The sequence below is a fragment of the Populus trichocarpa genome, chromosome 12 (genome assembly GCF_000002775.5).
Source record: "Populus trichocarpa isolate Nisqually-1 chromosome 12, P.trichocarpa_v4.1, whole genome shotgun sequence".
Taxonomy (NCBI): Eukaryota; Viridiplantae; Streptophyta; class Magnoliopsida; order Malpighiales; family Salicaceae; genus Populus; species Populus trichocarpa.
This window is the reverse complement of record NC_037296.2, coordinates 14,163,038-14,187,432: the sequence shown is the minus strand read 5'-3', so window position 1 is coordinate 14,187,432 and position 24,395 is coordinate 14,163,038. Positions and strand designations below refer to the sequence as shown.

The 24,395-nt window shown below is 30.7% G+C and overlaps 3 protein-coding genes across 17 annotated transcripts; all 3 read right to left on the bottom strand.

Annotated features, from left to right (window-relative positions):
* Positions 1–8: 8 nt before the first annotated feature.
* LOC18109991 (uncharacterized) lies at positions 9–23,616 on the bottom strand. Of its 14 annotated transcripts, none has more exons than XM_052446127.1 (4): positions 23,505–23,616; positions 12,195–12,233; positions 7,992–8,040; positions 9–959 (listed from the first exon to the last, which is right to left on the bottom strand). In XM_052446127.1, exons 3-4 carry the CDS (start codon positions 8,028–8,030, stop codon positions 504–506), a joined length of 495 nt encoding a protein of 164 aa, XP_052302087.1. In that variant the 5' UTR covers positions 8,031–8,040; positions 12,195–12,233; positions 23,505–23,616; the 3' UTR covers positions 9–503. The 14 variants fall into 14 exon arrangements, with proteins under 14 accessions (XP_052302087.1, XP_052302081.1, XP_052302086.1 ...); XM_052446121.1 differs by having other exon boundaries at positions 9–995; positions 23,505–23,615; XM_052446126.1 differs by having other exon boundaries at positions 12,192–12,237; positions 23,508–23,597.
* LOC127904120 (uncharacterized) lies at positions 14,060–15,707 on the bottom strand. Its single transcript, XM_052446116.1, has 2 exons — positions 14,843–15,707; positions 14,060–14,712 (listed from the first exon to the last, which is right to left on the bottom strand). Exons 1-2 carry the CDS (start codon positions 14,897–14,899, stop codon positions 14,110–14,112), a joined length of 660 nt encoding a protein of 219 aa, XP_052302076.1. The 5' UTR covers positions 14,900–15,707; the 3' UTR covers positions 14,060–14,109.
* LOC7482201 (uncharacterized) lies at positions 16,499–19,817 on the bottom strand. 2 transcript variants are annotated; one of them, XM_052446132.1, is made up of 3 exons: positions 19,416–19,817; positions 17,003–17,301; positions 16,551–16,668 (listed from the first exon to the last, which is right to left on the bottom strand). In XM_052446132.1, exons 1-3 carry the CDS (start codon positions 19,444–19,446, stop codon positions 16,621–16,623), a joined length of 378 nt encoding a protein of 125 aa, XP_052302092.1. In that variant the 5' UTR covers positions 19,447–19,817; the 3' UTR covers positions 16,551–16,620. The 2 variants fall into 2 exon arrangements, 1 of the variants encoding a protein (XP_052302092.1); XR_008057006.1 differs by lacking the exon at positions 19,416–19,817 and having other exon boundaries at positions 16,499–16,668; positions 16,945–17,466.
* Positions 23,617–24,395: the final 779 nt, after the last annotated feature.

Genomic DNA, 24,395 nt, shown 5'->3' with positions numbered 1-24,395 from the left:
TAATAACATTTATTCTTATCCATCATCAACTATAAATAATAATACTTTCAAGGCGGAAGAATAAAATAAAAACTAAATCTATGGTTCCAGGCAGGATCTATAAGAAATTGAGATAAAAAATGATATTTGAATAGAAAAGAACTTGTACTCGAAGTTATAAACATAAACAATTTAATATAAAAATATTTATGATTTTAAAACCTTGTGATGTTTTAAATTTAAATAATTATTTAACGAAACGGAGGAAACCTTTTGAGAAAAAAATAAAAATAAAAATGAAACTGATAAAGAAAACTAAAATTCTCTTCAAACTCTAAATTATTTACCAGTATGTCTTCGATGGAATAAAACAACGTGGTGTAGTATGGTAGAGTGGTGTTAACTAGTTTTCTAAATTAACTTCTTATATATCACACATTTATCAAGTATATTTTTATTAAATAATAGAAAGCTACCCCTCAAAATAGATCAATAGGATTATTTTAACATTGATATTTATTTAACTAGGGTTCCCTCTTCCCCGATTGCGCAGCTCCATAGAGGTCTTCTTCTGTATAGAAATGTTCAATTCCTTTCTTGGAAGGGCTTTTGTTTTTAAACTTAAGAGCATCATCAGCAGTGTTAACTGCGTTGCTCAAATCGGTACAAGCTGACCAGATGGCAGTCCTCAGGCTGGCAAATTCCTTCTCTCTTAGATCTAGTTGGCTCTTAAGACGTCGCATTTCCTCGTCCTTCATAGCTAGCTCGTGCTCAAGACGTCGCGTGTCCTTCATAGCTAGCTCGTGCTCAAGAAGACGTATTTCCTTCATAGCTAGCTCGTGCTCGTGCTCAAGACGTCGTATGTCCTCGTCCTTTGATCGTATCTGGTACTCAAAGCCATTTACTTCTCTTTCACCTACAGGTTTTTGATCCTTGAGGGAGTTTCTTTCTGCTGAAACTTCATTGTGATCTTCAACAACCTGGAAGGAGCTATCCGTATAATTATTTGTGACCACCTATTTAGTAACAAAGTGGAAATATGTATAATTTCGAGAGGGATATTTTAATGCACCTATGTATAATTTTGTAGCATTAATTCTGGTCTCATACATGTTAAATTAATAAGAAAAAAAAAAAAGAGATTATTACCAACAGAGCATTATGTCACTGGGAAAAATCATTCAGGACTCAAATATTAGTGTTATATGCGTACAGTACATCTTGCAAGCTAGCGATCAAATATGCTAAGAAGAAAGTTGATAGTTACCTTTATTTTTCCTGTCTTCTTCATTATCCATCGAATCATCTTCTTCATCAATAATCTTTAACTGCAAAGATTAAACTTACGTACCTTATGGACTTCAATCCTCAAAGATTCTAAACGAAACCTACAAGTTTGTGCTTCACAAATATTAGCAATGCTCCTCTTATACATGCTTGTGATGACCAAGTCAAATGCCATCAAAAGTCAACTGTTTACCAACATACACAATTCTAATAATCTTTCTTTAAAAAAATTAATATAATCATACATCAAAATATTAAATATTAATATGTATTTAAATGCTTTAATTAAATTCTGGAGATCCATTGGAATCAACAACGAAAAGTAATCGTTCAAAAAAGATGTCCAATGCTTTATTTTCCACACAGGTTTGATAACGGAAGCTTCGAACAAACTAGTACTACTACGTAATTTTAAGGGATTAATATAGTATTTAAAAAGGTTTATTTCCTATTTGAACACTTATTAATTCCTCATAAATATTTTTTTTAAAATACAATCACATACCCCTATCCCCAACCAACGTGGTAAATTTTGATCATATATTAAAATTAAAATTAAATTAAAAAAACCTTGGTCAACCTTTCATTTTGGAGCAAGACTCAATGAATTGATGATTTTAACCTTTATAATTTTAAGAAATCATGCTTAATTTCGAGGGGTAAAATAATCTTTTCTCGTGATTCGATTGGTATTACTAATCTCTGTGAGGGTTGATCTCTTCTTATTTTTATTGCACCGTAAAATTAATCATTTATCATTTAAAAGCAAAAATTATAACTTGGGGGCAAGGGGTGTTTTTGGTTTTTTAATTTTTTAAATACTGTAATTACTTAACTACCCTTGCAATTTTGTTTTTCTTTAACTTGTTCCATGAGTGTTTTTGTCATTTCATTTTAGCTTTTTTATAATTGTCAATTAAAGTTAAGGACATTTGGGTCTTTATTTATATATATATATATATAATTAATTAATTAATACTTATATAGATACCTAAAATCTAATTGATAGTTTATGAATATCTAAATTTTTACCTAGTGAGTAACATATAAAGTATGAATATTAAAAAATCCGATGTATGGATATTCATTGTAATTTATTCTTAATATGTGATTTTAATTTACATTTTTGTTAAATTTTTTTATTACTCTTTATTTAGTTTTGGTTACTCTTTATATTGCATTTTCTTTCAAATTTTATCCTTAGTGTTCTGTGATTGATAATTTCACTTTGTTATTTTTTTTACCTTCAAGCCAAAAAAAAAAAACTTGATATATCTTGTGTGAAATACTTCGTTTTTCTTTTCTCGACTCTCCTCGTTGTTACTTGTCCAATATACCTTGACTTCCCTTTGGGATTTGAAAGTTCCCTTCCGTTCGAAGAAGAGAGAATCCTAGAGATATACTTGCAAAAGAAGTAATTACAGATTTCAGTGTATTTTATTTAAAAATAATGTTTTATTTTTAAAAATATGATAACATAATGTTTTAAAGTGTTTTTTATTTAAAAATATATTAAAATAATATTTTTTATTTTTAAAATAATATTTTTTATTTTAAAAAAATTATTTTAATATTAGTATATTAAAACAATATAAAAAAATTAATTATAAATAAAAAATTAAATTTTAAAGTAACGCGGATTGCACCGTGTTATCTAACACGCCCTCGTTACAAACAGAACGCGTTTTTGCTGCCTCCAAATTAACAAGGTGGGGTCAGGAGAGAAGGTTTTTAGGTGTCAGTTTCAATCCATTTTTACAAAGAAATCTATCTACCCTGCTTCCTTTATGATGTTTGTCTTTTTTTGCATTGACTACGTTTATTCTACCTTTTTATTTTACTAAGAAATCTATCTACATTGCTCAGCAGACAAGGAAAAAAAGAAGGGAAAACAACACCTACTTTTATAAGCAATAGGGAAATGTCACATGCTTGATTTTAGCTGTCGATACATATTGAAATTGCTGGAAATAATGCTACTCTGATTCTCCTGATAAACAATTATTAGTGCAATTAATTAATCTATTTAAACTCTAATGCCCAGTGATCAAGAGGAAACATGCAACAGAGTCTACAACGGAAAGTCATCGGTCCAAAACGACGTCACTAACTGATGTTTAAGAAATTTTATATAAATAATAATATTTTCCAAGATTTATTCATATAAATTAGTATAATAGAAGGCGGAAGAATAAAATAAAAACTAAATCTATGGTTCTAGGATCTAGAAGAAATTGAGATAACAAATAATGATATTCGAATAGAAAAGAACTTGTACTCAAAGTTATAAACATAAACAATTTAATATAAAAAATATTTATGATTTTAAAACCTTATAATTTTTTAAATTCGAATAATTATTTAACGAAACGGAGGAAACCTTTTGAAAAAAAATATATAAATGAAACTGATAAAGAATGTCTTCGATGGAATAAAACAACGTGGTGTAGTATGGTAGCGTGGTGATAACTAGTTTTTTAAATTCGGTTATGTACCTGTTGGTTTTATTTTATATTTTTGTAATTTTTATTTTTGTTTTTTATATATATCTAGTTTTTAGCTACCTTCTAGTTAGCTTTTTTAATATATCAACTTTTTTAAAAAAACTAATTTTCTAAAAAAACTTCTTATATATCACACATCATTTATCAAGTATATTTTTATTAAATAATAGAGAGCTACCCCTCGAAACAGATCTATAGGATTATTTTAACATTGATATTTGTTTTACTATTTAAAACATCATTATCTCGTAAATGTGGAGGGGTGACGTGCGACAAACTTTGATATTTGTTTTACTATTTAAAACATCATTATCTCGTAAACGTTGAATATGTGTAAATGTGGAATATGTTTGTCGCAAGTAACCCACACAGCATCGACTATAATTTTTTCATTGTTGTTTGCTTTAATTTAATTGGTTTGTTGAAATTACCGTATAGTATTTAATTAAAAGCTACTAATTTTATCAGAGATTCAGGAATAAAAAATTAATTATAGTAGAAAAAATATCAACACCCCTATCACACACTATCTAAAATAAACTAATTCATATCTTTAATATGTTAAATTTTTTTTAATAATTATCTTTTCATCAAATATTAAAAATACAACCTACATATAAATATATAAGCAAATCAAAATATTAAATTCTTCTTTAATCTTTATAATTTTATCATAAAAAAAATCCATAAGGCCCTGTTTGTTTGCAGGAAAATGAATTCCTTTGGGAAAGTAAATTCCGAGGAAAGTGAATTCCTGGAAAGTGAATTCCAATGTTTGGTAGTGTTATAAAAAATAAACTGGAAAATACTTTCCAGTGTTTGGTTATGTTATGGAAAATGAACTGGAAAATAATTTAATAATGAATTAATTTTTTTTCAAGTTTATCTAATATATATAAAATATTTAATCACTTACAATAAAAAAAAATGAAATCTAAAAAGTATAATAATGATTTTTTTTATTATATTCTATATTCATACATAAGCTTATGAAATATTTCTACAAAAAGCCTATTAATATATTTTTTTCAATTTTAAAAGCTTAAAATAAGTTTTTTTTTTCATATGAAGAAAGCCAAATTAGTTTTCTACAAAAAATTATGCTGAAAGAAGCGGACAATAATTCTCTATTTTTCCTGTTATATTCATTCCTCATTTCTCCTGTTATAACCGGTTCGGTTTGTATAATTCCCCAATTGCACTGTTCCATTCCCCTCCCATTCCCCCTGTTATTCATTCCACATTTTCCCTATAATTTCGTTATAACCGGTTTGTATAACTCCCCATTAGCATTCAACAATTTCACTGTTCCCGATTCACTAACAGAAATCTCCCAACAATTTCACTGTTCTCATTCCCCTCCCAATGAAAGGCAACCATTTTCTTCTTCCCCACAGCAGTGGGCAGAGACCCACGGTCTCCTGTCCCTCTTCCTTCCCCTGGAAGACAAGCCACCACCTTCCCCCACTTTTGGCCTTGGGGACCAAAACCAGAGAAACCCCTGGCTGAAGTGGGTCCTGATTTTCAGTTTCTTCTCCCTTCAGCCAGGCAAGTCTTCCTCTCCCTCACTCAAAAAGCCAACACTCCCCCCACTGTCTCTGCTCACTCTTTGGCCAAAACACAGAAGGAACCCAAACAGCTCCCCCCACAAGGACTTCCCCTCTGCCTCTCTCCCTCTCGGCCGCTCCTTTTTCTCCAACCAGAACCGCCGCTGGAACCTTTCCCCCCTCTGGCCTGATTTTTGTTTCTTCTTCCTCCCCCGGATGTATTGATTTGCAGCCCCATCTCCAGCCACTACACTTCTCTTCTATTTTTGTTCCAGTTGAGAGCTGAAAGCTGTGTATGAGAAAATAAACAGAAGAAAAGTATTTTCCTTTCTTTAACAAAAGGAAAACACTTTTCTTTTATAAAGTTACTTTTTTTAATTTGATAAGAATTCAGTTTCCTTTGATCATTTTCTTATATTGCTGCCAAACATGCCAAACATGAAAAAAGCAGGAATTCACTTTTTGCAATCAAACACAGCCTAAAACACATACAATCACACATACACTTTTACTATATTCTTTTACTTTTTTCCTCTTTTTTTTTTATTTTTTTTACCTCCACACTTCAAAATACAAATTCAAAATCAACTAAACAAAAATTACATTACCCAATTTCAAATTTACAAAATAACCCCTAAAAAATCCAGGAATTGCTGAGGAACACTTCTGGAACTGCAGGAACAATGGCAGCGCGTGGGTCCACGCGCCGTCGCAGGCAACCCCAAACAACTGGTGGATCCGGCTCGACTCTGTCTCCTCTTCCCTTCTAAACTGGCAGTGAGGAGTAACGTCACCTGCAAAGAAGAAAAAAACGCAAGCAAAGTCTCGGTTCTTCCCCCCTTTTTTGATCTGATCTCTTCTGGTTTCTCTCTTTCTCTAGGTTCGTTGTTCTCTGCTGGTTGCAGATCCGGCCGTCGGTTCTCGGTTGGAAACGGGGCTGCTTCTGTGGGAGCCGCTGGAGGAAGAAGGGCTGCCGCTGGCCGGTGTTCACGGCGGCTGAGGAAGGAAAGACCTGCTGGCTGAAGAGGGAGCCGTGGGTCTGAGGAGATGGGGAACGGCTCTGCCCGTTCTCTGGTCGGGGGAGATGAGGCTGTTCTGTGGTGCTGCTTGTGGTCGGTTGAAGGAGAGAAAACTGGGTCTGTCGCCTGTGGGCAGAAACTGCCGCTGCTGGAGATCGGGTGGAAGGTTGAAGATGAGGCTGTTCTGTGGTGCTGCTTGTGGTCGGTTGAAGGAGAGAAAACTGGGTCTGTCTTGCTTGGCAAAGGGAGAGGGTGAGCTGGAAATGAAGGGGAAGATGGCCGGGTTTGGCCAAGGAAAGGGGAGTCGGCTCTGGCTTGCTTTGGCAGAGAAGACCAGAGGAAGAGGGAGGTGAGATGGCCCGGGGAGACGAAGATAAAAATGACCAGAGGGGGGGGCGCCGCTCCTTTGGTTTTCTCTGGTTTTGGCCGGGAGAAGGGAGAGTAAGGGTTCTCGATGATGAGTGGCGGCTTGGGGGTAGAGATAGGTTTAGGTTTGGGGTTATTTTTTTTTATTTTTATAATGTTTTAAAATTATTATTTTATGTATGTTGAAAGCTATTATTTATAGATAAAATATTGATTGAGCTTCAAAACCGGTTCCTTATTTTTTTTTTTAAATTTAATTTTTTTTATATTTTTAAATTTTTTTTATTAACATCGTCTTGAATCGGAAAAATTGATGATTTTAAAAATAACATGTTAAAAATTAAACGCATTTCTAAGATCTTTAAAAATTTAAATTCTAACGCTAAAAATACTAAAAACGATATAAATATATTAAAATATATATTTTTTAGATTTTTATTATTTTTTTATTATTTTTAGATTTTTTCAAAATTTCATGGTGATACCAACAATTCTACAATTGGCACCGATTGCTCAGCTCCAATGAGGTCTTGTTCTCTAAAGCAATTTCCTCCGCAGTTCATAACGGAAGGACAGGGACTTCCGTCTTTAAACTCAAGAGCATCATCAGCAGTGGTAACTGCGTTGCTCAAAACGGTACATGCATACTGAATGGCGATCCTCAGGTTGGCAAATTCCTTCTCTCTTACATCTAGTTGCCTCTTAAGACGTCGTATTTCCTCGTCGTTTGATGGTATCTGGGACTCGGAGCAATTTATTCCCTCTTCACCAACAGATTGTTGATCCTCAAGGGAGTTTCCTTCTGATGAACTTTGACTATTGAATCTATGACTACCAGAAATACTTGGCTCAACAACCTGGAAGGAGTTATCCGTATAATTATTTGTGACTACCTATAACAAGAGGTGGAAAATATGTCAATTGTATCGACTATAATATTCTTCTTATAATCATAACGGCAAGATTCTTCTTATCTTCGCAAGGGTAAAGAACTTATCTTTTTTTGCCTATTTTTCAAATTATATACGGGTAAACAGAAGTGAAATAGAAGTTTTACTTTATTTTGTGAGGGATATTTTATTGCCCCGGCCTATGTATAATTTTGTAGTTTTAATTCTGGTCTCATACATGTTAAATTAATAGGGAAAAAAAACAAGAAATTATTACCAACAGAGCATTATGACACTCGGAAAAATCATTTAGGACTCAAATATTAGTGTTATTTGCGTACAGTATAACTTGCAAGCTAGCGATCAAATTAAAATGCTAAGAAGAAAGTTGATAGTTACCTTTGTTTTTCGTAGCTTCTTTTTTATCCATCGAATCATCTTCTTCTTCAATAACCTTTAACTGCAAAGATTGAACCTACCCTTATGGACTTCAGTCCTCAAAGATTATTGTAAACGAAACTTGCAAGTTTGTGCTTCACAAAAATTAGCAATGCTCTTCTTATACATGCGCGTGATGACCAAGTCAAATGCTATCAAAGTCAACCGAAAAGTGTTTTCCGTTGACCAACTTTTCTAATGGCAAATAAACACAAGAAAATTTGGAAAGTGGTTTCCCGAAAAGTGAATTCCGGGAAACAAACATAGCCCTAGTTGCAAAGCAACTTCTGAGATGGCAATCAAAAAACAGGAAATGACAGAAATGCACTCAAATTTTCAATCCTTATCTTTATGCATAGCCTTGTGTTTACTTTGAGCCCGACGAGTATTTAGTTCTGGGTGAAGAAAACATATATAGTCTTTCTTACGCCCTTCCTAACAAATAATAAAATTATATATTATAGGACAAAACTTTGTAAATTCTTATTATATTTTTATGGATAAGAGTGACAAACTATACTCTAAAATCTGATCCATCATGTGTTTATACCTAATTAAATACCATAGTTTTTTAAATAAGTTTACAATATTATATATGATTTCTCTATAGAAAATCTCATAACTTGTCTAAGATATAATCTAATAAGAAACAAGACTTTAAAATTAAAAAGAAGTCTGACTTTGTATTGTTTGATTTATTATTCATTTTAGTTTATACAAAATTTATAATTTTTTATTGATTTACATGTTAAGATTCATAGTGTATAACATACAATATCTAAAACTTTTAAAAGCATAATAATATCTATATAAAAAAAATATCTAAAACTAATGTATTATTCAATTTAGTTTGTTTCCACCAATTTTAGTATTAGTTTGATTTATTTCGGTTTTGATTTGGATTCATAAGATGTAAATTATAAATAAATAATTCAAACCAACAAAATATAGCTTAATAAACTTTACATTAATGATTCATTTTCTTTTACTTAGCACATTAATATCTTTTTCAAGAATCCAACACAAATAAAAATAATGCATTAAAAATATATATCTTGACTTCCCTTTGGGATTAGAAAGTTCTCTTCCTTTCGAAGAAGAGAGAATCCTGGAGATATTACTTGCAAAAGAAGTAATTACAGATTTCAATGTATTTAAAAATATAATATCGTTATGGTTTATGGTTTAAAATGTTTTTTATTTAAAAATATATTAAAATAGTATTTTTTATTTTTAAAAAATTATTTTAATATTAATATATTAAAAAAGATATAAAAAATTAAATTTTAAAGTAACGCGGATTGCAATGCACCGTGTTATCTAACACGCCCTCGATACAAACAGAACGCGTTTTCGCTACCTCCAAATTAACAAGGTGGGGTCAGGAGAGAAGTTTCAGTCCATTTTCACAAAGAAATCGATCTACACTGCTGCTTCCTTTATGATGTTCGTCTTTTTTTGCATTGACTGATATTGACTTTTACGATTCTCTTCCCACACTGTTCGTGTGAAAGACTTCGTTTTTCTTTTCTCGACTTTCCTCGTTGTTTCTTGTTCCATTTATCTTCACTTCCCTTTAGGATTTAAAAAAGAAAAAACAAAACCACATAGCTTAATAAAAAAGAAGGAAAATCACTTCTTGTACCCTGTAATTTGGTTGGTATTACATGTTATTCATAATGTATCAACTTTTAAAAAGTTATAATTTAGATACTTAATGAATATAAAATAAACTAAATTATAGAATGATTTAAAATTTTTCTGAATGGACTTGTTGTATTTATTCTGTGTTATTATCGACTCTTATAAGTCTTTTTTTTTTTTTTCATATGATACGGGATTCATGAAATGACGATATCCGTATACTAATCTGTGACAACCTGTTTAGTAACAAAGTGGAAAATATGTTCAAAATATCTATTATAATACTATTTTTATTTTTTGTTAAATAATAAATAATAATCATAAAATAAATATTTATATAGATATATGAAACTCAATGCACAAATAATAGACATCTGAATCTAGAGAAACGCAACTGTCTTGTTATTGAGAAACTATTATCAATAACTCTAAAACATGGTGAGAAAAATCATCTAGGTAGTGATCCAGTAGTAAAAGCTTGAGACTAAGAAGTTTGTTTTTTCTATGATCTCAGGTTCGAGCCCTGTGATTGCTCATATGATGGCTACTGAAGGTTTACATGGTCGTTAACTTCAGGGCCCGTGGGATTAGTCAAGGTGCGAGAAAGCTGAGCCGGACACCCACATTAAACTAAAAATAAATAAATAGAAAAACACGTTGGGAAAGCATTAGTTTCCCACACCTTTACTTATATATTATAATTATAATTATAATAATAAAATAATAAAATACTTTGAGCTGTATTTTTTTTCGTTTTTTTTCTGTTTTTTTAATGCCTGTATGGGTTTTTTTCGCTTTTTTTGTTTTTTTTGTTTTAATAATTTTCTTTTAATTTATTTTGTTAATATTAAAATTTTTTTATTTAGTTATAAGATTTGCATGACATCGATCTTGAATTTGTCGAGTTAACCTGGTTTGACAGGTTAAATTAGAATTTTTTTTGCTTTTTTGCTTTTTAATTAATTTTTTTCATTTAGTTTAGTTTGTTAATGTTAAATTTCTTTCTATTTAATTATTAGACTTTCATGACATATCCCAGGCTTGACGAGTTAACCTGATTTGATGGTTTAATCCATTTAACCCGTCAATTTTTTTCCATTTAGTTATCAAACTTTCATAACGTAAATCTCAGGTTTGACGGGTTAACCTGGTTTGAAGGGTTAACCCCGTTAATTCAATTTTTTTTCCTTTTCTTCATTAGTTTTTTTTCTTCCTGTTAGTTTTTTTCTTTGTTTTTTTTATTAATCTATTTAATTATCACACTTTTATGACACGACTTTGCAGTCAGACTCACATCCAAGGCTATTAGGTCTGGTGTTTCAATCAAACTCACTTAAACTTAGGTCATACAAGTTTAATGTTATTATTAATATTATAAATATTATTTTTGGGTTAGGCATTGCAGTCAAACTTAAGACTCTTAAATATAACTGTGTAGAAAAACCTAATATTTTTAAATTTTATTTTTTTATATAAAAGAAATTTAACCTGCTACATCACACAGGTGATATAACTAGTAAGATATAGAAGGAAAAGTATATTGAATAGTACCAGTTCTTATTTCAAAAATAAAATAAAATTCACACACATGTATATTTATTTAAACTGCAGGAAATAATATCACCCCTGCCTCTCCTGATTAACAATGTCAGGGCAATTAATTGAACTTTAATACGCAAGAGATCAAGACTATATATGCATCAAAGTCAGTCAACAACGTGAAGTCATCCCGTCCAAAAAGATGTGCTTTATTTTCCAAACAGATGTGACAGCAGAAACTTCGACCAAAGTAATACTATTTGGTAATTCTAAGGAATTAATATAGTATTTAAATATGTTTATTTCCTATTTTGAATGCTTATTCCTTTCAAATAATTAAAAAAAAAAACTATTATCGAATTCCCTAGACCGTAGCCCCAACCAAAGTGGCAAATTTTGAACAAATGTTACGTCTACATACCCTGTCTGTTTTTTTAGGGTGATTAGAAGTGTGATTATAGTTATTTTTAAAGTAGTTTTTATTTAAAAAAATAATAAAATAATATTTTTTTATTTTTTAAAATTTATTTTTTATATAAAATATTAAAAAATATTAATTTAAAAAAAAATTATTTTTAAAAAATACTTTTAAAACATAAAAATAAATATTACATTCATCTTAGGTAGCTCCAAGTAAAGGCGCTTTATTTCTTTATCTTGGCATCATCTTTTTCCTTCTTGCCATCAGACACTAGGTAATTGAGGAATTTTATTTTCTTCACAGGGGTAAGAATTCTTCTTCTTCTTTTTGCCTTATTTTTGGAATTATACACGAGTAAACTGAAGTTCAATAGAAGATTAGTTATTACCAGCAGGGCACTCATGCCACCCGGAAAAATCTTATAGGGCTCAGAGATTAGTGCTATATCCAGACAATACATCTTGCAAGCTAGCGATCAAAAATGCTAAGAAGAAGGTTGATAGTTACCTTTATATTTCGTAGCTTCTTTTTTTATCCATCGAATCATCATCTTCTTCTTCTTCTTCAATAATCTTTAATTGCAAAGATTGAACGATTCACTACCTGCGCTGCGACGAGGACTATCACACTTGATATCACGGCGGCCTTAAAAAATAAAATCATGAAAATAATAGATTTCTGGCATCCTATTTTTTTGATGAGGAATGATCTTTTTAAGGAGTCGCCACATGATATTATAGTCACTAGGAACCCTAACTGGTGAACAGAAATTCTATGGTACGAGACTGGTTACATGAAAAGGAAGATATTATCACCCCTTAAACGTTCTGCCTGAGGCAGACTGCATTGCTAATTTTGTCTTAAATTGCTAAACGTTTATTAATTTATGCTTTGATGGTTTACTTGCGATATTCCTGACTCTGACGCTGGTGAATATTCGACTACAAATAATTTCAACTCTAGCGTTGGTAACTATTACGCAGCTATAAAATAAATTTAAATCAATATTGTTTTATTCATGACTCTAACGTTAGTGAATAAACAAATAAAATAAATTTATTTTATTGTGCATTCGCATATTTTTTATTTTTTATTTAGTTAAATAAAAAACAAAACAAAAAATAATAATTAAATCAATATTTTTATTCCTGACTCTGGCGTCAATGAATAAACCAATAAAATAAATTTTATTTTTCATGCATGCACATATTTTTATTTTTTCTTGCTAAATAAAATAAAATGTAATGAATAAAAATAATATAAATTTAAACCAATATTTTATTTCCATATATAAACATTTAAAAAATTATTGATTTCTTTCAATAAAGATTTAATTATTGATTATTTCAATAAAGATTTTGGATCCATAATTCGCTTAGATTTGTATAATATTGAAGTTAGGAGGGGCAACCACTATAGTTGACTAGTAAAACACTTAACTGGAAAAGGTTGGTCATCTCTTCGCATGGACCTCATGCTTCCCCTCTACCACCTCCAAGTTGCCAATTAACCTCTCCAGCGGCAATTAAAAAAATGGGAAAGGCCAAAGTGCTCTTGACTCCTTCCGACTTGCAAAGCAACTTCTGGGATGGAAATAAAAAAAAAAGGAATTGACAGAAATGCTCTCAAATTTTCAATCCTTATCTTTATTAGGAGCAGGTATTTGTATTCATCATGAATTCTTTTTTTAATCAGTAGTGTAGGGATGAAGAAAATTATATATTCTTTCTTAAACCCCATCCTAACAACTAAAAAATTTATCTACTATAATATAAAACTTTATAAATTATAAGAATATTTTTACGAACAAAAGTAATAAATTATATTCTAAAATCTGATCTGTCATATGTTTATGTATAATAAAATACCATAGTTTTTTAAACAAGTTTACAATATTATGTACGATCTTTCTATAAAAAAAACTCGTAACTTGTCTAATATATGGTCTAACAAGAAATAAGATTTCAAAATTAAAAAGAAGATCCAATTTTGTATTGTTTGATTCATTATTCATTTTAGTTCATACAAAACTTATAATTTCTTATTGATTCATTTGTTGAGATTCATAGTGTGTAACTAACAATATCTAAAACTTGTAAAAGCATAACAATATCTAAAAAAATATATAAAAGTATCTAAAACTAATATATTATTCAATTTAGTTTGTTTCCACCAATTTTGGTATTAGTTTGATGTGCTTCGGTTTTGATTTGGATTCATAAGGTGCAAACTATAAATAAATGATTCAAACCAGCAAAATACAGCTCAATGAACTTTACATTAATGATTCATTTTTTTTTACTTAGCATATTAATATCTTTTTCAAGAATCCAACACAAATAAAAATAATGCATTAAAACTATATAAAAACATTAATTATTCTTAGAATCCCATTATTTTATTTTATATAAAGAAAATTAAACCATAAAATAATAATCAGTCCACCTAGAAAAGTAATTTCTGATTATTTTGCTCCTACATAAAACCTTCAGCCGATGATATAGCTCCAATGAGGTCTTTTTCTTTATACATGTAATTAGCAATACCTTTCTCCGGAGGATTTCTCGCTCTAAATTTAAAAGCATTGTCAAGAGTGGTAGCTGCGTTCACCATATCGGTATAAGCAGTCTGCATGGTATTCCTCAGCCTGCCATATTCCACCTCTCTTCGATCTTGTTGGCTCTTAAGACGTTGCATTTCTTCATCTTTCGTGGCTAGCTCATACTTAAGCAGTCGTATTTTCTCGTCTTTTGATTGCATGTGGTACTCAAACCGCTTTATTACCTTTTCACCGACGGATTGTTGATCCGTAAGGGAGATTTTTATTCCTAGCTCGCCCTCGAGGCGCTCTATTTCTTCATCTTTGCCACCATCTTTTTCCTTCTTACCATGAGACACTTGGTAATTAAGGAATTGTTGTATTCCTTGAACTTCGAAAGCTCTGGCCTTGTTCTCAAGGTCAGCTATTTTCCTATTAGCTTCAGATAACTGGTCCTTGAGGGAATTCCTTTCCGCTAAAACTTGATCGAGCCCTTCATAAACAAAATCAGGCATTCTTCGTTGTTCAATTTCAACAAACTGCAAGAAGGATCGATATCCGCATCGTTATTTGTGGTGTAGTATGGCTAACTCTATCATCATATGTGGAACCCTGAGATGGAAAACAACTCTAGGAAACATCAAGGAAACTTGATACATTCTTGATTACCTTGTTATCCCGCAACTTATTCCGAAACTTAACTTTAATCAATTGGATTATCTTCATTGGATCTTCTATCAAAATCAAAGGGCTGGGCTGTCCCTAAGATGACAACCTTATGGATCTCGATCTTCAAAAGTTCTGCAAAATTAAAGACAACAGCAAAATCTCAAGAAAGAAAAAAAAATAAAACGAAATCATCTATTGCCAAGAGGTTGTGTGTTTCAAGCAAGGGTATCGATCGGACGTCTAAGAACCACTTGAATGTAACTAGCTAGTTTCAGCAGATCGCAGACGGTCAGGTGCACTACAACGAAATATATATGAAGTAAACGAACGAAAACCTTAATTCTTTTCTGAGAAAAGGATTCCTGAGATTAATGCATTTGTTGATGTAATTATATAAAACTCTACCACCTATACATAAAACTCCAGAGGTGGAAATGCTGATTCTATCTTGGAAGCTTCAATGGAAGTTCTCTGGTTGTGCCTTGTAGTATATATAAATATGTAAAATCTTTGCTATGCTAAACCACCTGACCACAGACTTTGTCAAGAAACCGTGTGAGTAGACATTATGTAATGAAGACATTAAGTTCGATTAATAGGATCAAGCTGAGAACTTTTAAAGTATTGAACCAAATTGTATATAATTATAGATCTTGGAGGTCAGACATATGTATTTTAACCTTGGAGGGGCAACAACAGCTGCTGTCCTCTCCTGGATCCAGAGGCCAACACCACCTTATTTGATGTGCTTCCGAATTATATAAAAACTATAATTTCAAATCTTTTTATGTTTCTTTAAAAATAAGAAAATATAAATATCAGTATTACTTTAGGATCTGTAGTATATGATTTTCCACACCCAAAAAACATACATTCTCCACTCTTTCTATTGTATAGTCCTTTTTTCTAATGTTATTTAAATTTTGAAATTAAATAATTGAGTATTTAATTATAAATAAAGAATACAATAAATAAGACCACATTAATCACTAAAACATATAGTGAAGTGAAAAGAACATTCTTCTTAAAAAAATTTAATTCTAAATTTACTTTTTTTTTTAATAAAATAAGACAAGTCTGATAATATAATACCAAGAACAAATCATATGACGTACTGAATATCACACATACAGGGTACAATATTAGGTAGTCTAAAGAAAAAAAATATTTAAAGATTCTTTCGACACTTCTTTTATTTTTTTGGGTGGGTGGATCATCCGAAGAATTTTCTATAACCTTATTTGTCACTTAAAAAAGCACAATAAATTCTTTAATGAAATTTAATTTATCAATATATTTAAAACATTGAATTTGAGATTTTTATTAAGTAAACACAACAAACTCTTCAATAATTGAGTATTTGAGATTTGGTTATTGACATTATTTTTTAAAAATTTTATCTTTGCTTCTTTTTTTTTGTTTTTTAATTACTTTAGTTTGAATTTGTCAATATATTTAAAATATTGGATTTGAGATTTTTATTGAGTATCTGAGTATAAACACAATCAACTCTTCAATAATTGAGTATTTGAGATTTGGTTATTGACACCATTTTCTTAAAATTTTATCTTTGCTTCTCTTCTTTTTTTGTTTTTCACTTCGGTTTGAATTTGTCAGTATATCTAAAACATTGGATTTGAGATTATTATTTTTTTTTGATGAAACGATCGATAAGATTTACTAACGTAAATTGAATGAAAAACTCCGAAAGTAGAAAGGATTGAACAAGCCAAGATATCAACTGTCTAACTCTATCTCGACCTTGCCTAGCACAGGAATCAACAATTGAGCTCGATCGCCTCTCTACTAGGATGAATGAAAGCAACCTGTTGCAGGTACGTACATAATAGACACGGCGATGAAATTAAAAAGCTGCTGCAATTTTCTAGCTTAATCTTTACAATAACATGCATTAAAGAGGATTCATTTTCTTTTACTTGGCACATTAATGTCTTTTTCGAAGAATACAATATAAACAAAAATATCAGAAATAATTCTTTCACATTATATATCCTTAGTATCCTATTAATTTTATATGAAAATATTTAAAACATAAAATATTCAGTCTTCCTTGACAAGAAATCTCTGATTATTTTGCTCACCTTTGACCCGATAGCTCAGCTCCTAAGAGATCTTTTTCTGTAAATAAATTTTCAATACCTTTCTTCGGAGGACTGTGTTTGTAGATTTAAAAGCATCCTCAACAGTGGTAACTGCGTTGCCCAGATCGGTACAAGCAGACTGAATAGCAATCCTCAGCCTCGCAAATTCCTTCTCTTTAAGATCTAGTTGGCTCTTAAGATGTCGCATTTCCTCGTCCTTCAAAGCTAGCTCGTGCTCAAGACGTCGTATTTCCTCGTCCTTTGATCGTATCTGGTTCTCAAAGCCATTTACTTCTTTTTCACCTACAGATTGTTGATCCTTAAGAAAATTTCTTTCCGCAGAAACTTCGTCGTGACCTTCATAAGAAATACTTCGTTGTTCCAGTTCAAGAACCTGAAAAGAGGATATCCGTGTATAATTATTTGAGACAACCTATTTAGTAACAAAGTGGAGAATATGTATCAACTATAATAATTTTCTTATAACCATAAAATTCAATTCCGCTATACTAAAGGCAAATTTTATTTGCCTTGCAGTAATTTGTTTTTGCCAAAAAAATCAACTATCACATGTGAGAAGGTATGACTAGGTGGGCTAAGCCTTAATTTTAAGCATGTCTCCGTGTCGTCAAGTATAAAATGCGTTTAAAAATGTAATTATAGTTATTTTTTAAAATATTTTTTATTTTAAAATATATTAAAATAATTATTTTATTTTAAAAAAATTATTTTTCATATCCGTATATCAAAATAATCTAAAAATATTAAAAATATATTAATTTAAAATTAAAAAAATAAAAATTTTTAAAATCATTTTTAAAACAGAATGCTATCCGCTACATTAGGGAGGTCCTCCAGCATCTAACGCTAAGTGACGACCGCACATAGGGTTAGAGTTTTTGTGTGTGTTTGGTATTGTGGTAGTGGTTGTGGTTTGAAAAAAGTTGTTTTATAAAAAATATTTTTAATTGAGATTGGTTTGAAAAAATAAGTGTTTGGTTAAAACTGTGGTTAAAATTGAGGTTGAAAAAAATTAGTTTAATGTGTTTAGTTAAGAATGCTTTTGAAATTGAGGTTATAAAATAATTTAAAAATATATATTAATATTGATGGTTTTAAATTTAAATATTTGTAAAATTAATTACTCCTATTACATCATAAAACAAATAATACTATATATAAAATATTTTTTATTATTCTATTAAACAATTTATAATTTTAATATGTATAAAATTCATCCGATAAGAACTACAGTTTTCATACGTGTAATAAAATTAGATAAAATATTATCGGATATAAAATTGATATTACAGTGCGAGTAAATTTAATTCACTTTACACTAATTTTTTTTTTAAAATATTGTTAATATCATAGTGCGAGTGAATGTAATTTAATCTAAACTAATTTTTTTAAAAATATTAAAAAAATTTACACCCTAAAAAAGAAAAACAAAACAAAACTGTTCACGTGAACAGTGCAATTCCCTGTAAACAATGCAGTGAATTTCACTGTTTTTTTGAGTGAACAGTGCAACTTTCTGCACTGTTCACAGAAGCAGTGTAATTAGCATATACTGTTCATGCTAATTGCACTGTTCAGTGCAGTGCAATTAGCATACACAGTAAACACAGAGCAGCAAAATGCTGCTTTTTCTTTTCTGCGTTAAAAAAACATGTGGGGTCCATACACAGTAAACTGTGTATTTTTTGTTACTAAACGGCTACAGACTGCGTTTTAATTAAAACGCAACCGCAGCCGCGTAAATAAACGAACCGGCAAAATGGTCTATAGGGCGGCTTGGGCATGAGGATCCCGAGCCAACTTTTAAGGAATTGGACTGAAATGAATCATTTGAAAGACCATGCTAGATGGATTAAAAAAACTTCTTGGAAAGGAATCCGATGCGTAATCCTTTCTAAGGCCAGACAACAAGGAGTTCTTGGATCCATTGAGTAAAAGACCTCAGCCCGAAGTCTGGGTGCAAGGATAGAGGGCCCTTTTTTGTGCAGGCCCATAGGTTTTGGGTTGTTAAAAATAAAGGAAGAAAGATTATTGTTATTTCAGGTAACATCACTTGCAAACTATTGATTTTGTTGGCTAGAAATCTTTTGATTTTTCGAGATGAATTGCCCGATTAGAATTCAGTTCTTGAGTTAATTCTTCATTGTTTAGCTTTATGATTGAAGTCAGTCGAAAGAAACTTAACTTACATAGGATTAGATTTGCTAAGAGGATTAGAAAGTTTGCTAAGCTGATCTAATAAGTCCTGAATTGTCTTCCTTTTCTCTCTATTCTTCTTTTTGGTTTGTACATTTATTTTTCAGTAATTTTTAATTCTAGTTTAGCAAACAGTTACTGGCACTATAATTAACTATCATATTTATTATGTATACTTTTGATTATTATAAAAAAATTAAAAAAAAAATTGCAAGCTATTGATCAAATAAGCTAAGAATAAAGTTCATAGTTACCTTTATATTTCCTCGCTTCCTTTTTATCCATCGAATCATCCTCTTTAATAATCTTTAACCGCAAAGATCGAACCAACCACTACGTTCGATGACAACCTTATGGACTTCAATCCTCAAAAATTCTACACAAAACAAAGATCCATGACTTAAAACTTAGTAGCGTAATTTAAAACCACTTTGAAAAATTAATCATTTCGTTTCTATATGCTAAAGAAAAAGGAGAGAGACTTGTTTGTAACAAGCGCAAAGAGTATACATAGTACGTAGTTTAAAACAATTCATGAGGTGATCAAATACTATAAGACACAGCTAATAATGAAGCAAAAAACAGTAATATTTTTAAAATTTAATTTTGATTCAAATTGAACAATCCATTGCGGGGAAAATCGCAACAGCTAAATGCATGTAAGGCCCAGATTCTTATAAACAATAGAATTCATCACAAAAAAAAGAAGAAGAAACACTCAGCTAACAACGGGATCAGAGGTGTGCTTGATCGATCAAGCCAGGGTACGTGACAATCAAGAATCACAAAAACATATATCTAGTTTCAGCAAATCGGAGACGATATTCTCGTGGGCTTCAAAGAAATATGTTTGGAGTAACATATAAGGCTAATCAGGTAATAAATCTGGAGGGGAACTCATGCATCGACATTTATAAAATTCCCAGAGCATGGGACGTTACCTCCTTCGTGGCAGCCATCCTTAAAGAAACTCTCGGGGAGGGGATGGATGGAGTTGAGACAAAATGGGGCTGACTTGCCGATGGAAAATTGAGTTTCTAGATAACTTTGTGAGACATGGTCGAAGAACAAAACATGCAAGAGACAAAATTATTAGTCTGTAAGAGAAGGAGACCCTTCTATTTTTTTTCTTATTCTTTTTTTATTGATTCATTTTTTATTGTTTATTATTTAAATCATTTTCATTTAATCAAAATACTACTAAGTTTGAATTCGACACTATCTGTGATGGACATTGACAGACAAATGGAATATTGATAAAACTGAAATAGGGGCTGATATTAAAATAAAAGAAGGGGGTCCAATATGGTTTAGAAGTAAGAGTTGAGGGGCTAATGTAAGTTACTGTTAGATTCAATCAATGTTGTCCTTTAACTTCTCAAGAAATTTCATTTGCATCTGAAAATGTTGACCTGTCCTGAGAGGGAGAAACATGGTACTTCAATGGATGTCATGGCGGAAATAAAAGGAAAAAAAAAAATTAGGTTAGAGGTTTGAATTTTTGGAACGTGCTAAAAGAATTGACAAGGATAAATAAAATTTAATTCACAGAAAATTAACCTACAATACAACACCCATCATCCCATTAACTACTATCGCTAAGCCCGTAATTATTTAACTATTTACTATGCTGGGTAACATCGAAATTACAAATTGTTATCCTAAAAAAGGAGCTTAAGAAAGATTAAATACAAATTGCTAACACACAAATTTGTTTTTCCTCATCTTTTTTATGGATATGTTATAAAGAATATATGACAATTAATAAAATTGTTTGTTAAATACTCATTAAATCTTTTTGAGTGGAATTTGACATTGTAAGAATATATGGTTATTAAATAAGATTTAGGAAATTAAAAAAAAAACTTAAACAGAAAGAGAGAGATTTATGCAGTAATATATATATATATATATCAAAATTAATATTTTGACTTGTAAAATATCTATTTCATAAGTTAATTTAATGATTATGAGAAATAAGATGAGATGCTAATTAACCAATTATAAAATTGGATGAACTGCCAAAATAACCTGGGAATTATATTAACGTTAACCTGAAAGACTTTCATAAATAATGTATGAAAATTAATATTTCGACTTAACAAATATATCTATTTCACTATTTAAATAATCATGATAAAAATGAGATGCCAACGATCCAATAATAATAATAATCAATAACTCTCTAATTTAATGGAAGTGAGCTCCCTGTACTTATAAGAAATCATGGGTTCAAATCCTGAATTATGATAAGGGTATAGCTTAAGTTTTCAAATTATAAATTTGTTTTTAAAAAATTATCAGTTTGAATCTCACAAACTTCAGATCACTGGAGACTTAATGATCGTTAACTTCAGGAATTATAGAATTAGTTGAGGTACGCACAAACTGATCAAAACACCCACGTTAATTCAAAAAAATAATAATTCATGGTTCAAACTTCAAATCCTTTATTTAAAATATATATAAGAGCTTAAAAAACACCTCGTTACTAGAAAAAGGCCAAAGTTGCTCTCATTTTTAAAACTAATGTGTGACTGTCTAATAATTGATTATGAGCTACAAGGTCTTATATATGAAAAAGAAAAAATAATTATCCATTAATTTATTGGATGAACCATGAAAATAACTTGGTAATTCGTATCCGAAGAATTTTCAGTTTCACAATTATGTTTAGGACATTACTGCTCCAACAAGGTCCCAGTTTCCCCGCCATGAATAGGGCTGATTGCGTTCGCCAAATTGCGCAGTTGCATGTGCATTTTCTAAATTGTAAAACATAAAACCAGTGATATTCTCGTTTAGCCATGGGTTTTCCTGCTGTCTCAGTTCTTCAGCAGCTTCGAGTGCAAATTTTAAATCAGAACATATAGTTTTCATGGCCTTCTGATGCCTCCGAATTTCCTCATCTTTCTCATAGAGCTGGTGTTTTAGAAGTTTGATTTCCTCATCTTTTTCTGAAGTTTTCATGGCCTTCAGATGCCTCTGAATTTCCTCATCTCTTAAAGCTTTCATGACCTTCTGATAACTCCGAATTCCGTCATTTTTTGAAGTTTCACCGTCCACAAGGCTACTCATTTCGCTCTCGTCCACAAGGCTACTCATTTCGCTCTCGCCTCCAACCAACAAATCCTCAATTGGATTCCTTTCTATTGAAACTTTACTGCGCTCTTCATAAGAACCATCAGACCTGTTTTGCCGTGCCACAACCTAGCTAGACGGACAGTAACAGCAAATCTAGTGACATAATGGAAAAATGTATGTAATAAATAATAATTATAAAATAAATATTTATATAAATATATGAAACTCAACCCACAAAAAATAGACATCTAAATATAGAGAAACGCAACTGTCTTGTTATTGAGAAACTATAGCATATAAAAGGAAAAGCATATTGAATAGTACTAGTTCTTATTTTTTTTTAAACAATTCACACACCCATGTATATTTATTTAAACTGCAGGAAATAATATCACCCCTGCCTCTCCTGATTAACAATTGTCAGGGCAATTAATTAAACTTTAATACGCAAGAGATCAAGGGTACATATGCATCAAAGTCACCAACGTGAAGTCATCCGTCCAAAAAGATGTGCTTTATTTTCCAAACAGATGTGACAGCAGAAACTTCGAGCCAAGTAATACTATTTGGTAATTCTAAAGAATTAATATAGTATTTAAATATGTTTATTTCCTATTTTGAATGCTTATTCCTTTCAAAGAATTAAAAAAAAAAAAAAACTACTATCAAATACCCTAGACCGTAGCCCCAACCAAAGTGGCAAATTTTGACCAAATGTTATAACTACATACCCTGTTTTTTTAAAGTCAGAAGTGTGATTACAGTTGTTTTAAAATTTATTATTTGAAAATATAATAAAATAATGTTTTTTTATTTTTTAAAATTTATATTTTAAAATAATAAAAATAAATATTACATTCATCTTAGGTAGTTTCAAGTTAAGGCGTTTTATTTCTTTATCTCTGGCATCATCTTTTTCCTTCTTGCCATCAGACACTGGGTAATTGAGGAATTTTATTTTCTTCACAGGGGCAAGAATTCTTCTTCTTCCTTTTGCCTTATTTTTCGAATTATAAACGGGTAAACAGAAGTTCCATAGAAGATTAGTTATTACCAGCAGCAGGGCACTCATGGCACCCGGAAAAATCTTTTAGGGCTCGGAGATTAGTGTTAAATCCAGACAATACATCTTGCAAGCTAGCGATAAAAAATGCAAAGAAGAAGGTTGATAGTTACCTTTATATTTCGTAGCTTCTTTTTTATCCATCGAATCATCTTCTTCTTTAATAATCTTTAATTGCAAGGATTGAACGATTCACCACCTGCGACGACTACTGCTTTATGGACTCCAATCCTCGAAGATTGTACGCCAGGCTTGCAAGTCTGTGTTCTACGAGTATTAGCAATGGCAGCTCTTCTTATATATGCGTGTGTTGACCAAGTCAAATGCTATCACAGCCCCAACTGTTTGATTCTTTTTATTTCATTTTATTTTAACTGTTTGAAATTATAATTGTGTTTGTTTTTTTAAAATATTTTTTATTTTGAAATATATTAAAATAATATATTTTTTATTTTAAAAATTATTTTTAATATCAATACATTAATAGATTTGCAAATCTTTTCCCACGTTGAGGTTTTCTCATGCGTGAAAGACTTCGTTTTTCTTTTCACGGCTTTCCTCGTTGTTTCTTGTCCCATTTATTTTCACTTCCCTTTGGGATTTAAAAGTTCTCTGTTCTTTCAAGAAAATAAGATTTTTTTTATAAAAAAAAACGGCATAGTTTTAATTAAAAAGAAATAAAATTATAGAATGATTTAAAAGTTTTCTGAATTGACTTGCTATATTTATTCTATGTTATTATTAAGCGTATCTTTTTTAATTTTTTTCATATGATACGGGATTCATGATGCATCATTGATAAATAAGATAATCTTAACCGAGTAGGTCTAAAATAGTGAAATTTTTACAGTCCCAATCTTATTAATATATATTTTCAGAGATTTTGCCAGTTACAGTAATGATCATCAAACTAATTACTTTCATAGTATTGAAACATGGTTTGGAATTAATGAGAAATCTGGGTTCTTGAATCATGACATGATCTGTCAGCTCAGGTAATGTTTGGGAACGCGGCTGCGGCTGCGGCTGCGTTCCCAAAAAATTTGAATTTTTTTTTTGCTAAAATTTAATATGGTTTGTACATTTT